This window comes from Monodon monoceros, unplaced genomic scaffold (assembly GCF_005190385.1).
Source record: "Monodon monoceros isolate NGI ecotype Baffin Bay Population unplaced genomic scaffold, NGI_Narwhal_1 Super_Scaffold_9, whole genome shotgun sequence".
NCBI lineage: Eukaryota > Metazoa > Chordata > Mammalia > Artiodactyla > Monodontidae > Monodon > Monodon monoceros.
The window spans coordinates 27,925,910-27,939,353 of NW_021703786.1; the positions used below are offsets into that span (position 1 = coordinate 27,925,910).

A 13,444-nucleotide genomic window follows, 5' to 3' on the forward strand; every position below is an offset into this window, starting at 1 on the left:
TGACTTTTTTTATTTTGGGAGAGGCTAGAGGGGCAAAATATGTTTAATTTCCAAGAGCTTATTATTTTTCTGTAGTTGTGTCCTTTTCATAGTTTCCTGTTCTTTCAAAGTTTTCTCTGTTCCCTTAATTATCTCTGTCTGCTCCAGGGTAGGTTATCTGCTCCCTTCCCTGCTGGCTCCCATTCGGGCCGGAGGCTCAGCCATCTCTGTGAGCGGAAGAATGATATGGTGGATGGGCTGAGTGGGAGCTCCAAGTGTGGGGACGGGCCTGGGGCATAAGTCTGCTCTCCACAGGGCAGTACCAGGCCTCCCAAATATAGGAATCGAGGCTCCGCCCTGGGCACCCTCTCCCATGCTTGCTCTCCGCGTGTCGGTCCAGCTCCTTTGTTTTTGCCTGGGGACAAATATATATTCAGAACCTTTGGGTGCCAGACACTGTGCTGGGTGCTGCGAACACGGCAGTGTCAGGCATGCAAGGTCCCTGCCCTGGTGGAGTCTCTGCTTTCAGAGGGAGGTGTTGGCGCTCTGCTTTCTTTGCCCTAGAAATTCATTGAAGCCTCTTTTGCCGATGGCCCCTCTCCCCGTACTCTGTGGTATTGCAGGATTGTACCTTTTTTTATCCCTCTACTCTCTCTAAAGCAGCATCTCAGAAGGTGGAGGACCGCAGGCACATTTTGAACTTCTACTGCAGAAACTAGATTGTGACCTTCCAGAAAAACTGTCTTGTGCGAAGGCTAACCCAGAATGGCTGGGTGCTTAGATTCTGAAAAGGAAGCCACCACTGAGTTTCCAGTTTGAAACAGTAGAAATTGGCTTCTCAGGGTATCCAGCAGTCTTGAGATACAGATTTTTCACATCATGGTTCTGTTTTTCATCAGCCTTGTTATAAGGACCGTAGTCTTGCCTCTGATTGGGGCAAGACTCCTTAGTGATCTGATCAAGCCTTCTCTGTGGTTCAGAGTCAAAGCCTGGTTATTCATTCCCCCATGGAATAGCTATTAAAGAAATGAACTATTGCCTCAAATTTTGCAAAACCATGTTATGTTAGAAGCTCCGGAAATTAGTTTCTTAAAGGGAACTTCTCATCTTCATGGACTAGAAATTTTTCCAGTTTGTGAAGTCCAGAAGAAGCAGAGTGAACTCCTTTGTGTGTGCTTTTCTCTAGAATGGGGAATGAACCAGTAGAGTTTGTGCTGTTTCTTAGAGTGGCTTTGCTCTAACTAGGGCTGATCTGTTGTTAGCTTTCTCCTGAAGTAGCTGTTGGCATGCTCACCCCTGAGTTCACAGAGGCACAGCTGGGGCCGCACTTGGAAGGCCTGGGCTTGGGTGTAGGTGGTCTGTTGGAATCTCTAGATGGCTCTGTCTTCCAGCCTCTAGTGAATTAGGAGTGTATTTCAAACTACAGGACTCAGTGCGTTCATTAGGCTACGAAATCAGTTTCGTGGGCCACAGCCACTGTTAGGAAAACTAAGTGTAAAACAGTAGAAAATGTCAATAGATTTCACGTGGTGAGGGGTTTGTTTTTGTTTTCTTTTTTTGGCTGCACTGTGAGGCATGTGGGATCTTAGTTTCCCAATCAGGGATGAAATGCATGCCCCCTGCAGTGGAAGCATGGAGTCTTAACCATTGGACCACCAGGGAAGTCCCAAGGGTATTATTTTTGTGTATGGGGGAGATTGGGTCGTGAAATCGAATGCATTTTTTAATTGTGGGTCTTGGAGAAGTTTAAAAGACACTTCTCTAGGGACTTTCTTGGTGGCGCAGTGGTTGGGAATCCGCCTGCCAATGCAGGGGACACGGGTTCGAGCCCTGGTCCTAGAGATCCCACATGCCACGGAGCAACTAAGCCCGCAAGCCACAACTACTGAGCCTACGGGCCACAACTACTGAAACCCGCACACCTAGAGCCCGTTCCCTGCAACGAGAGAAGCCACCGCATTGAGAAGCCCGCACACCGCAACTAAGAGTAGCCCCCACTCGCCGCAACTAGAGAAAGCCTGCGTGCAGCAACGAAGACCCAATGCAGCCAAAAATAAATATACAGTGGAGAAAAGACAGCCTCTTCAATAAGTGGTGCTGGGAAAACTGGACAGCTACATGTAAAAGAATGAAATTAGAACACTCCCTCACACCGTACACAAAAATAAACTCAAAATGGATTAAAGACCTAAATGTAAGGCCAGACACCATCAAACTCTTAGAGGAAAACATAGGCAGAACACTCTATGACATAAATCACAGCAAGATCCTTTTTGACCCACCTCCTAGAGAAATGGAAATAAAAACAAAAATAAACAAATGGGACCTAATGAAACTTAAAAGCTTTTTGCACGGCAAAGGAAACCATAAACAAGACGAAAAGACAATCGTCAGAATGGGAGAAAATATTTGCGAATGAAGCAACTGACAAAGGATTAATATCCAAAACATACAAGCAACTCATGCAGCTCAATATCAAAAAAACAAACAACCCAATCCAAAAATGGGCAGAAGACCTAAATAGACATTTCTCCAAAGAAGATATACAGATTGCCTACAAACACATGAAAGAATGCTCAACATCATTAATCATTAGAGAAATGCAAATCAAAACTACAATGAGATATCATCTCACACCGGTCCCAATGGCCATCATCAAAAAATCTACAAACAATAAATGCTGGAGAGGGTGTGGAGAAAAGGGAACCCTCTTGCACTGTTGCTGGGCATGTCAATTGATACAGCCATTATGGAGAACAGTATGGAGGTTCCTTAAAAAACTAAAAATAGAACTACCATATGACCCAGCAATCCCACTCCTGGGCATATACCCTGTGAAAACCATAATTCAAAAAGAGTCATGTACCAGAATGTTCATTGCGGCTCTATTTACAATAGCCAGGACATGGAAGCAACCTAAGTGTCCACTGACAGATGAATGGATAAAGGAGATGTGGCACATATATACAACGGAATATTACTCAGCCATAAAAAGGAATGAAACTGAGTTATTTGTAGTGAGGTGGTTGGACCTAGAGACTGTCATACAGAGTGAAGTAAGTCAGAAAGAGAAAAACAAATACCGTACGCTAACACATATATATGGAATCTAAAAAGAAAAAAAGAAAAAAAAATGGTCAGAAGAACCTAGGGGCAAGATGGGAATAAAGATGCAGACCTGCTAGAGAATGGACTTGAGGATACGGGGAGGGGGAAGGGTAAGCTGGGACAAAGTGAGAGAGTGGCATGGACATATATACACTACCAAACGTAAAATAGATAGCTAGTGGGAAGCAGCCGCATAGCAGCAGGAGATCAGCTCGGTGCTTTGTGACCACCTAGAGGGGTGGGAGGGAGAGAGATGCAAGAGGGAAGAGATATGGGGACATATGTATACGTATAACTGACTCACTTCGTTACAAAGCAGAAAGTAACACACCATCATAAAGCAGTTATACTCTAATAAAGATGTTAAAAGAAAAAGAATAAAAATAAATTTATTTTTTAAACAAGACACTTTTCTAGACAAGGGTGGGGAAAAGCTGGATAAAAAAGGAAGAATCAGCTTAGAACCTAATGTAACTAACCTGTGCTGAGACTTAATCATGGTCTATTGTTTCTACCCTCTTCTATTGTCTTACATGATTTTTATGAAATATTTGGGGAGAGTAACTGTGCTCTGAACGCAGTAGATTCAGTTTCAGTGCCACTGTTGGCAAGTCGTGCACCCTGACGGCGCCTTCAAGCAGAACCATTCCACTGTGCTGCCCGGTAGAAACGTAATGTGAGCCACAAAGGCAGTGTTACACTCCAGCAGCCCCTGCGAGCACAATTAAAATAATGTGTTTTATTTACCAACTTATCATTTCAATGTTTAATCAATACAAAAAAGTATTAAAGAGATATGTTAACTTTTTTGGTACAAAACTGGTGTGTATTTTACACACACAGCCCATCTGAAAGTGGGCTAATCACATTTCAAGTGCTTACTACCCACACTTGGCTTGTGGCCACCACATCATACGGAGCAGTTCTCACTTACTGAGGCACCTGCGCGAAGGATGGGAGCATCCGGGTACTGCCCCCCCCCCAATCTGGCAACATGGGGCCCTTTGCTGTGGCCCCCAAGGGAATGGGACCAACACCTGTGAGCCCCTCCTAAGCCCCAGGCGGGATGGGGCGCACTTCAGTGACTGTGGGACTTCACCCTCACAGCAGCCAGTGCATGGGCGAGGGTGTCCGTCCCCATTTTATTGGTGGTGAACGCGGCCTGAATAGGTTCAGTAACTGTGCAAAGTGGCCTGAGTGCCGTGTGGTGGGATGGATCTGGGATTGGAGCCAGGCGTGCCTGATGCCAACGCCTGTTCTTCCATCGACCACTGGCTGCCCGCACACTCAGAAGGGCCGTTGTAGGGCCTACCTACCCTGAGCCCCTGCTTTTAGAGGAGATGGAGTCTTGAGGAATGAGGAGGCGTTTTGTGGTGAGAACTGTGATGGGGAATTAAGTAACTTTGTTCTGATGATAAGAGCTCATTTAAAAATATGATTCAAAAAATGTTAAAGGGTATAAAGCAGAGAGAAAAGTCCCCATAACCCCATCCTCAGAGTTAAACATTGTTTCAGTTTGGGGGTGTGTCCTTCTAGATTTTTTTTTCCTCTGTACATACTAGTCTCTCCCCTTCCCCCTCCAGAATGGCACAAAACTGTCGTTCACGTTGCCTCTCTGTTGCCTCCCCCTCCCCGCTAGGGTCATGGACATTGCCCTGTGTCGTGGCTGGACCCAGTGAGGGAGCTGAGGCCTAGAGAGATGGATTAACCAGCGGCCTGAGCCCCCCACCCCTCAGGATGGAAATGGCCAGGGCCTGGCCCACAGTCCTCCTCTTTCATTCCTAGCCAACCTCATCTCATCTCATCTCAGGCAGCCTTTTCTCTCTTGTTTTTTTGTGACAACTGTTCCTTTATCAGAGCTCTTCTCTGTGATCCACTATCCTTTCTAACCTTGGTAATCCTGACGGAGAATGGGAGCCAGATCCGTCCCCAGCAGTCGCTCATTTCCGACACTGGCTTCTCACCTCTTCCGTGGTACCTTTGTCCTTTTCCGTCTCTGGATTGTATTTATTTTTGGCGAGGAAAAGCTTTCTTAGTAATCCTTCCCTCCTTCTCTGTAGTTCCCAGTGACCTGACTGCAGAGGAGCGCCAGGAGCTGGAGAACATTCGGCGGAGGAAGCAGGAGCTGCTGGCCGACATCCAGGTAGGAGCTGGGCAGCCACCTCGACCAGGTGTCTTCTCGTGACACCTTCTGCCTTGGTCTCACCACAGTTCTGATAAAGTGCAGGTATTGATAACCAGCTTTGCTTATTAACAAGTGAGAGTGGAATCTCAGAGAGGAGGAGTGCTCTGTAAGCTGCACCCAGCTGGCCGGCTGTCAGGCTAGAGTGACAGGTCTCCTGACTGCGACTAGAACCCAGGCTTCAGGTTATGTAGACCCATGTCCACGTCCTGGTGGCCACTTTCTGGCAGGGCGATTCTAAATAGAGAATTTTGCCTCTTTGGTCTTCAGTTTCTTTTTCTGTAAAATAGGAATGAAAACACCTGTTGATAGGTTGCCATTAGTTGGATTATTTAGCCCCTGGGGAAGCCAATTCTTTTAGAATTCTCTGCTGTGTAACACATTTGAGAGCTCAGGGGCAGGGACGGGAGGGGGTACACCCTGTAACACCCTGTAACGCCAAGCTGCGAAGTGTATCGTCGGAAAGGCTGGGCATGCTCCAGTGTTGGTGTGAGTATACTTTGCTGTGGCCCTAGTTCTTTGATTCCTCCTTCACTGGTAAGTGCTGGGAAAGCTTCGCAGTTCTTCACTCAGAGCCCCCTCCAGCGTGACGGTCGTCCACTCTGAGGGCCTGCTTAGATGGGGGAGGGGTGGAAGGCAGAGCTGGGATCAGCGTTCCCTTTGCCAGCCACTTGGCGGCACTGTTGGCCCAGCACCAGCACTGCTGGCCGGGCAGCCTGGGCGTTGCGGGGAGTGGTTTATCCTGGGAATCTTCTGTCACCCGCTGTTCAGTGAGCTGCGGATGTGCTCCAACAGACTGTGTTAAGGCTGCCGTTTTCAGTGGAAAAATACATATTGTACATAGTGTGTATGATTATAAATTTCTGTCCTAGACTAAACTCCTTGTGGTCAGGAGGTATCTTTTTCACCTTTGTATTTCCTAGAATGTTTACTATCTGGTAGGAACCCAAGAAATATTTGTTGAATAGATGAATTTTCCAAAAATGTTTAGATTTTGGGGGGGCATCATCTTATTTAATTTCATTTTGCTTTATTTTAGTTTTTGGTTGGAGGGAGTTGTGCGAGATTTTAGAGATTTTAATTAGATCTGTATCTTCCTCCTGGTAATTCTGGGCTGTGTGTTTTGCAGAGGCTGAAGGATGAGATAGCAGAAGTAGCTAATGAAATTGAAAACCTGGGGTCCACAGAAGAGAGGTGAGTCTGTCCTCTTCCAGGTGGTTTTGTGGTTGTAGCATCGCCAAGTGCCAGCCTGCAATTGTACACACGTGGTGTATTTAAGAAGAAAGTGTGTTTTCTGCCCTCTTTGCCTAGCAAGCATGTATGTAACCATACTTTTTGCCTTTAGCACAGGGACTTCTAAATGCGAGGGCTTTTGACATTGTTGGAAAGGCTGAACTGGAGAACTTGGCAGGTCCCCCAAAGCCTTAAGTAGCCCTTAAACTATCACGTGAACTATTTCTTCCCTTCTCTTGTCCACTGTGTACCTATTCTAGAGTTTCTGTTTCTCCTTTTTGGGTAAAGGAAAAGCTTAATGGATGCTGCCAGTGCAGTTCCCGAAGGCTGGAGGCCCAGTTGTGTCTGGGTGTCATCACAAGCTTGCTGGTGCCTCCCTAAGACTTAAGAGAAGAGGGCGCAGAAATGAGATTATAGCACAAAGTGACAAGGGACGTCTGCAGGTTATTTTCTTCTTTTAACTACATGAAATCTTAGCTGCTTTGAGAGTTTAATTTTGAATGGGGTTCCCAGGCCATTTTCTAACTGCTTCAAGTCGTAAATGGGCTATTTCTGATTCACTCCGCGTCTGTATTTTGCTAAGCCTGGGTCTCCCTGTCTGGCTTCATGAGACTGTCTGATTTTGTTACTTTAAACTTGTGCGGCAGGGCCATCGGGGATTAGTGAAGCTGCATGTGCTGCAGAAATGGGCCGCCAGCTCATCACATCCAGGCACAGCATTGTCAGTTCTGAATTGCAGCTTTTCTTACTTGCCATTCAGAACAATTGTAGCTTAAAAGAAATGGACAACTAGGAGTTCATCAGAATTCACAATTTCTGCTCTTATAAAATATACTCTTAAAAGAAATGAATAGGCAAACCACAGATGAGGAGAAAATACTTGCAATACCCAAATTTGAAAAAGGACCTGTATCCAGAATATCTATAGAAAGAACACATAAAACTTACTAATAAAAAAACAGCTTAGGGGCTTCCCTCACGGTCCAGTGGTTAAGACTCTGCGCTCCCAATGCAGGGGGCCCCGGTTCGATCCCTGGTCAGGGAACTAGATCCCGCATGCTGCAACTGAAAATCCCGCGTGCCGCAACTAAAAAAGACCCCGCACGCGGCAACGAAGATCCTGTGTGCCACGACTAAGACCCAGCGCAGCCAAACAAACAAATAAATAAATAAACCAGCTTAACTAAAAAATGGGCAAAAAGCTTGAACACTTCTATACGTATAATAGACACATGAAAAATGCTCAGTATCATTAGTCATAAGGAGATGCTGCTTCACACCCACTAAGACGGCTGGCATTAAATAGACAGGTGGCGTCTCGAGTTGCCGAGAGCTGGTGAGAGTAAGCCGTGTAAACACTGGGGAGAACGGGATGGCAGTTTCTCATAATGTTGACCATATATCCGTGCTGTGCCCAGCAATTCAGCTCCCAGGTATTTACTCAAGAGAAATGAGAGCGTGCCCCCATGCACGAGGATATCTACAGCATTCTTATTTAAAATAGCCAAAAACTGGAATTAGCTTTAAATGTCTACCAGCAGATGAATGGACGAACAGATTGAGGCAATAACCTATCAACTTACATAGCATACACTTCTAGGGTTTTGAAAATGCTCTGAAACTGGATTATAGTGATAGTTGCACAACTCAGTAAACTTACTAAACATCACTCAGATGTACACTCAAAATGGGTATGTTATATGATGTGTAAACTATACCTCAATAAAGTTTTAAAAAATCATGTTAAAAAAAGAAACCCACTGCGGTAGAAGGAACAAATGAGCCTGGGGCCAGGGTCAGGATTTCAGTGTCCTTCCATAGTTAGACCTAAGTGTGCCTGTGCTTTCCTGGATAAATCTCAGAAATCCCTGCAAATCAGTGGACGCGTGTGGGGGTCATATCAGTCTTTCAGAAATTCTCGAATACCTGGAGTACTCAAATGGCTGTGGTGGTTGTTTTACAGGAAAAACATGCAGAGGAACAAACAGGTAGCCATGGGCAGGAAAAAATTCAACATGGATCCTAAAAAAGTAAGTGGAAAGGCAGCAGCCAGAGCCCATAGTCTGTAAGGTGGCGGTTTCCGTGGTGTCAGCTGGAACCCAGGGGCACTAAGACGGCTTACCTGCCTGTTTGTAGAGTGCAGCTCATGTGAGCCCTGCTTCCTGCAGAACTTGGAATTACTTAGTAGATACTTCCTCTGTGTCCAGAGCACCCATACCCGTTCTTCCTGCGCCCTTGTCTCCTTTCCGAACCCTCCTGGGGTCTAAGGCACCATTGGCATCTTTGCTGTCTTTCCAGGGGATCCAGTTCTTAATAGAGAATGATCTGCTGAAGAACACTTGTGAAGACATCGCCCAGTTCTTGTATAAAGGTGAAGGGCTCAACAAAACAGCCATCGGTGACTACCTGGGGGAGAGGTAAGGCCTCCGGAGACACCTGTGGTAGGTTGGTCAGCAGTTAGTTACCTAGAGAAACAAACTCCATGATGCTCTGAGCTTTGTCCCGAGGGGTGCTGGGGAACAGCAGCTTGGGGGCGGAAGGACTCCTCCTGTGTTCAGCTAGCAGACAGGTAGATGGCTGCCTCCCCGCCCCGGCCACGGGGCCGCGGCGCTTAGCGTGGGAGGCGGCCTGGCTGGGGGTCGGGATGACCTTGGATTCTCAGCATCAGTGTCTGACTTCTGCTCTCCCCTCCACCCCCGTATCTTTTGTTTCGCTTGCTAGAGATGAGTTTAACATCCAGGTTCTTCATGCGTTTGTGGAGCTACATGAGTTCACTGATCTCAACCTCGTCCAGGCCTTACGGTGAGTGTGTTCACAGCTAGCAACTTTTGGAGCGGGAGGCGGGCCTTTGGTTATGCGTCTGCCCTGTGTGGCATTTTAATGAAATTTACCTTTGGCGGTTATTTGAGTATCTCAAAGCATCTTAAAGGAAAGTAGTCTGTTGGCCTATGATTGAAATGATTGGATGGTTAAAGGGAATTAAATTGAAAGCAGATTTTGCAAAACTGTTCCTCAGGTCTTTCATTTAACATTTTGGAAATGGATGTTTACACTTTGAATCTTTCCCGATTTCGCTTTAGAAAACCTTTAATTTCCTGCCCTGGAATAGGAAGTAGATAGTATGCCCTTCATTTTAGAAGGAAAAAACTCAACGTTAATTTTTTTGCTAAATCTATTACCTGTGTCTTTTGAGAAATTGTCATTTGGTATTTTCACTGCCGTTAGTGTAAATAATATCATCTTTTGTGTTGTCATTTAGATTGATGAAAATAATCCAGAATTAAATCTGTTGACCACAGGTCTCTCTTTGACTTAAAGGGATTAGTCTTGAATGCTTTGATAGAAAATCTCTTTTCCTGCTATGTCATCTTTTTTTCTGGAAATTGGAGCTCTTTTAAAATGGGCATTATCTGTATTTCAGTCTTGTGTATCAGTCTGAGGAGGAGAACCATTCTTTTGAATAGGAAAATCTTAATTGTTTTCTAAATACATTCTCTCCGATCGAGAGAATGGTGATGTGGAGTAGTTAGTCTGCATCTGTTCAGAGTTACTTGACAGAAGGCTGAAGTCCCCCATGTCACCCTTTGCCGCAGAAATCATTCACAGAGAAACAAATTATCTCCCCAAGTCCCATAACTTGCCCTGTCTTCACCTCCTAGGCAGTTCCTGTGGAGCTTCCGGCTGCCGGGAGAGGCCCAGAAGATTGACCGGATGATGGAGGCGTTTGCCCAGCGCTACTGTCAGTGCAACCACGGGGTGTTCCAGTCCACAGGTGAGCGGGGTGGGGGGGGGGCGGTGGGCGTCCTCTCCTGTGGTTGGCAGTGCCTGTCAGGTTCTCTTCTAGGTACTAGGTCATTTCTAAAACAAAAGGGCTTAGGTTCTTGCCTAAGAACGTTGCTTTAAATGGTATTTATAATAGTAAAAGGTTGGAAACTATCCAAATTCTAACAATAAGGTAGTAAGAATGTAAGTTATGGTACCTCTGAATTATGAAGTATGCAACTATTAAAACTCACGTTTTTAAAAAGAGGGTTTATTGACATGGAAAAATGCTAATAAGATTAGCCAAAAAGCAGACTTCAAAACTATGTATCTGTTTTCATTCTAATTGTGTTACAGTCTGTATCTGTGAGATACATTTGTGATACCTTACACGTAGGCACATTTATGTGAGAAAGCAAAATAAGTTCTTACTAGGTGGTGAGATTATAGGTAGTTTATATCTCCTTTTTTATACGTTGTGCTTTTCTGGTTTTCTATGGTGTATGTGTTCTTCTTTTACAATCTGAAGAAATAAACGTCTTTAAGTCTTGAATGCTTTATGTTCTTTCCCGTGCCTTGCTCTTTTCAGTGAGCAGTATATAACCTTTCAGTTAGATCATACCCAAGCGCATGGATTTTGCCCATTCTTTTGAGAGCGCTGCTTTTTTTTTTTTTTCCGGTACACGGACCTCTCACCGTTGTGGCCTCTCCCGTTGCGGAGCACAGGCTCCAGACGCGCAGGCTCAGCGGCCATGGCTCACGGGCCCAGCCGCTCCGCGGCATGTGGGATCCTCCCGGACCGGGGCACGAACCCGTGTCCCCTGCATCGGCAGGTGGACTCCCAACCACTGCGCCACCAGGGAAGCCCTGAGAACACTGCTTTTTATTCTCTACCTCATCCGGAGTTTCATGTTCTTTCCGGTGGGATGTTTCCGATCGGATTTTGCTTTTCTCTTTTAGACACGTGTTATGTCCTCTCATTTGCCATCATCATGTTGAACACCAGCCTGCATAACCCCAATGTCAAAGACAAGCCCACCGTGGAGAGGTTCATTGCCATGAATCGAGGCATCAACGACGGGGGAGACCTGCCCGAGGAGCTGCTCCGGGTGAGTTTGGCGCTGATTCAAGACTGTGGTCCCGGGCGGTGCTGATGGAGGGGACGGGAGGGACGTGGGATCATCCAGTGTCTACTTGGACCATACACATAATTATGTGAATTTCATTAAGAAATTGGTAGTGAGGCCCAGTGAGGAGTCAGTGGGGGAAAGTGGTTTATAAATCTGAAACTAAAGGCTCGAATGGAAGTCGGGCTGATCTCTTTTCTTTCTTAATTGTCCATTAGGCGTCTTATTTCTCTTGTCTCTGTGAGCCCCTAAAGGGAGAGATGTTCTCCATGCCACCAGTGTGTGGCACACAGTGACACTTATTAAACGAATGGTGGGAAAGGGCGGGAGGAGAGGTATTTCTCGGATCAGAGACATGCAGTGTCATCTTTTATCCCAGAATCTGTATGAGAGCATAAAAAACGAACCCTTTAAAATCCCAGAAGATGATGGGAATGACCTTACTCACACTTTCTTCAACCCAGACCGAGAAGGCTGGCTATTGAAGCTCGGTAAGTGATGCCGTCTGGGTTAGGGCTTCTAACGCAGAAACTTAAAAAGAACGTGTGTGTGCACGCTCGCCAACCCGAGCCTGCACTGTGGGGAAAAGGGGGTTGGTGCAGGAGGCGCTAAGGAGAGTCTTTGGTATGAATTCGTACTGTTCTAACAAGGCCGCGTCCAGAAGGGAAGGAATGCACGGCTAGTGCCCCATGGGACGCACAGAGACTCCTGGGGATAGGCTTGCCCGCATAAATATTGCCTACATGTGTTTGCGCTCCACATTTCCTCTCTGGGGCATTTCCCGGAGGACCTGGTCCTTTTCCCTTCCCGGACCACTGGGAGGGCGGCCAGCTGTGCCCTTCTCTCTACTTCCCATCACAAGTTTGTATCCGGTGCTCCCGCCTCCCCCACCCCGGTGCATCATCACTTCCTTCTGCGTCTGGCTCCCCACAGGCAGCGTGCATGGCAACCCCGAGGCCCTGGCTGCAGCGCAATCCACGGCATTCTTACTCATTCTTGGGCGCTGGTTTTTTTTTCCCCCCCCTCCTTTCCAATACAAATCAGCCACGTTAATGATTTTGTTCATTCAGAAAAATTAAAAATTATTCCTGTTCCCTCTGCCAAAAGTGAGCTTGTATTGCTGAGATCTGTGGTCACGCCTTGCCACGAAGGTGACAAAGTAACCAAAAGGAAGGTTTTTATACACATTCATATGCACATGTGATTATTTCATTAACCGTTTCAGAATGCAGAGAGAGCCCCCAGACGTAACGATGTTAATTTTTTGGCCACTGAGAGAGTACTTTCCCCTGTTTTCTTCTGCCTTGGCCTTTTGATGTGTGGGTTCCTGCATTATCAGGAGGTGTCATTAGAATGATCCTCCTCTACCATTTCAGCTCCTGGTCCCAGTGAGATTAGAAGTCCTTACACTCTATGCCATTATTGACACATCTGGGAAGCGCTGAAATGAGATCTTCAATTTCTGACTCGTTCAGATGGCAGTAGGATTTGTATTCCCTTTTAAAAGCATATCCTAAGTCCTCGGGTTTATACACAATGACTCAGTTCATAAATTCTCCTTAAGCACCACCTCACTGGTCGGAGTTTTAAACGTCTCTTGAATTTGTCAACGTTTCATGTATCTTTAAGCCAGGAGAATCTTCGAAGTTAAGGCTCTAAAATTACTCACCCCAGAGGTGGCCACTCTGCTCTGCATCTTTATTGCCAAGTGGCTAGAGTTAAAAGGGAACCTGCTGGAAAATTTAAAAGTGCATCCAGGTTTGGATTTGCTTCCCCCTCCAGCGAAATTTGTTTAAATGCTAATACTAAGTGTTAGCTTTGACAGCCCAGATAGTAAAATTAGAACAGTACGAAGATTATCTTGGTTCTTACACCAGGATGGCATGTAAATTCATGAGGCATCCCATGTTTTTTAAAAAGAAAAAAATTTAACTAAATGTGAGACTCGTTTTTAGGTCATTGCATTACTTTTTCCAGACCTCCACCAAACCCTCCTAAACTCTTCACATTGTGTTTTCATTGTAGCACACTTCAAATCACCCCTTCGTATGTG

At 45.9% G+C, this 13,444-nt stretch overlaps 1 protein-coding gene and 1 non-coding gene across 6 annotated transcripts in view; both read left to right on the forward strand.

The window, feature by feature from the left end:
- The window catches only part of CYTH1 (cytohesin 1), a 78,485-nt gene that overhangs the window by 51,165 nt on the left and 13,876 nt on the right, over positions 1–13,444 (forward strand). For 4 of the 5 annotated variants that reach the window (XM_029210808.1, XM_029210807.1, XM_029210811.1 and 1 more), the window contains exons 2-9: positions 5,148–5,230; positions 6,399–6,463; positions 8,466–8,532; positions 8,801–8,919; positions 9,224–9,304; positions 10,162–10,274; positions 11,225–11,373; positions 11,771–11,883. In XM_029210808.1, coding sequence (XP_029066641.1) covers positions 5,148–5,230; positions 6,399–6,463; positions 8,466–8,532; positions 8,801–8,919; positions 9,224–9,304; positions 10,162–10,274; positions 11,225–11,373; positions 11,771–11,883 — 790 coding nt within the window. The remainder of the gene's footprint in view (positions 1–5,147; positions 5,231–6,398; positions 6,464–8,465; positions 8,533–8,800; positions 8,920–9,223; positions 9,305–10,161; positions 10,275–11,224; positions 11,374–11,770; positions 11,884–13,444) is intronic. The other variant, XM_029210806.1, reaches the window with a different exon arrangement.
- On the forward strand, positions 13,201–13,304 carry LOC114889878. Its single transcript, XR_003792170.1, has one exon. It is a non-coding gene; the product is annotated as a U6 spliceosomal RNA (small nuclear RNA).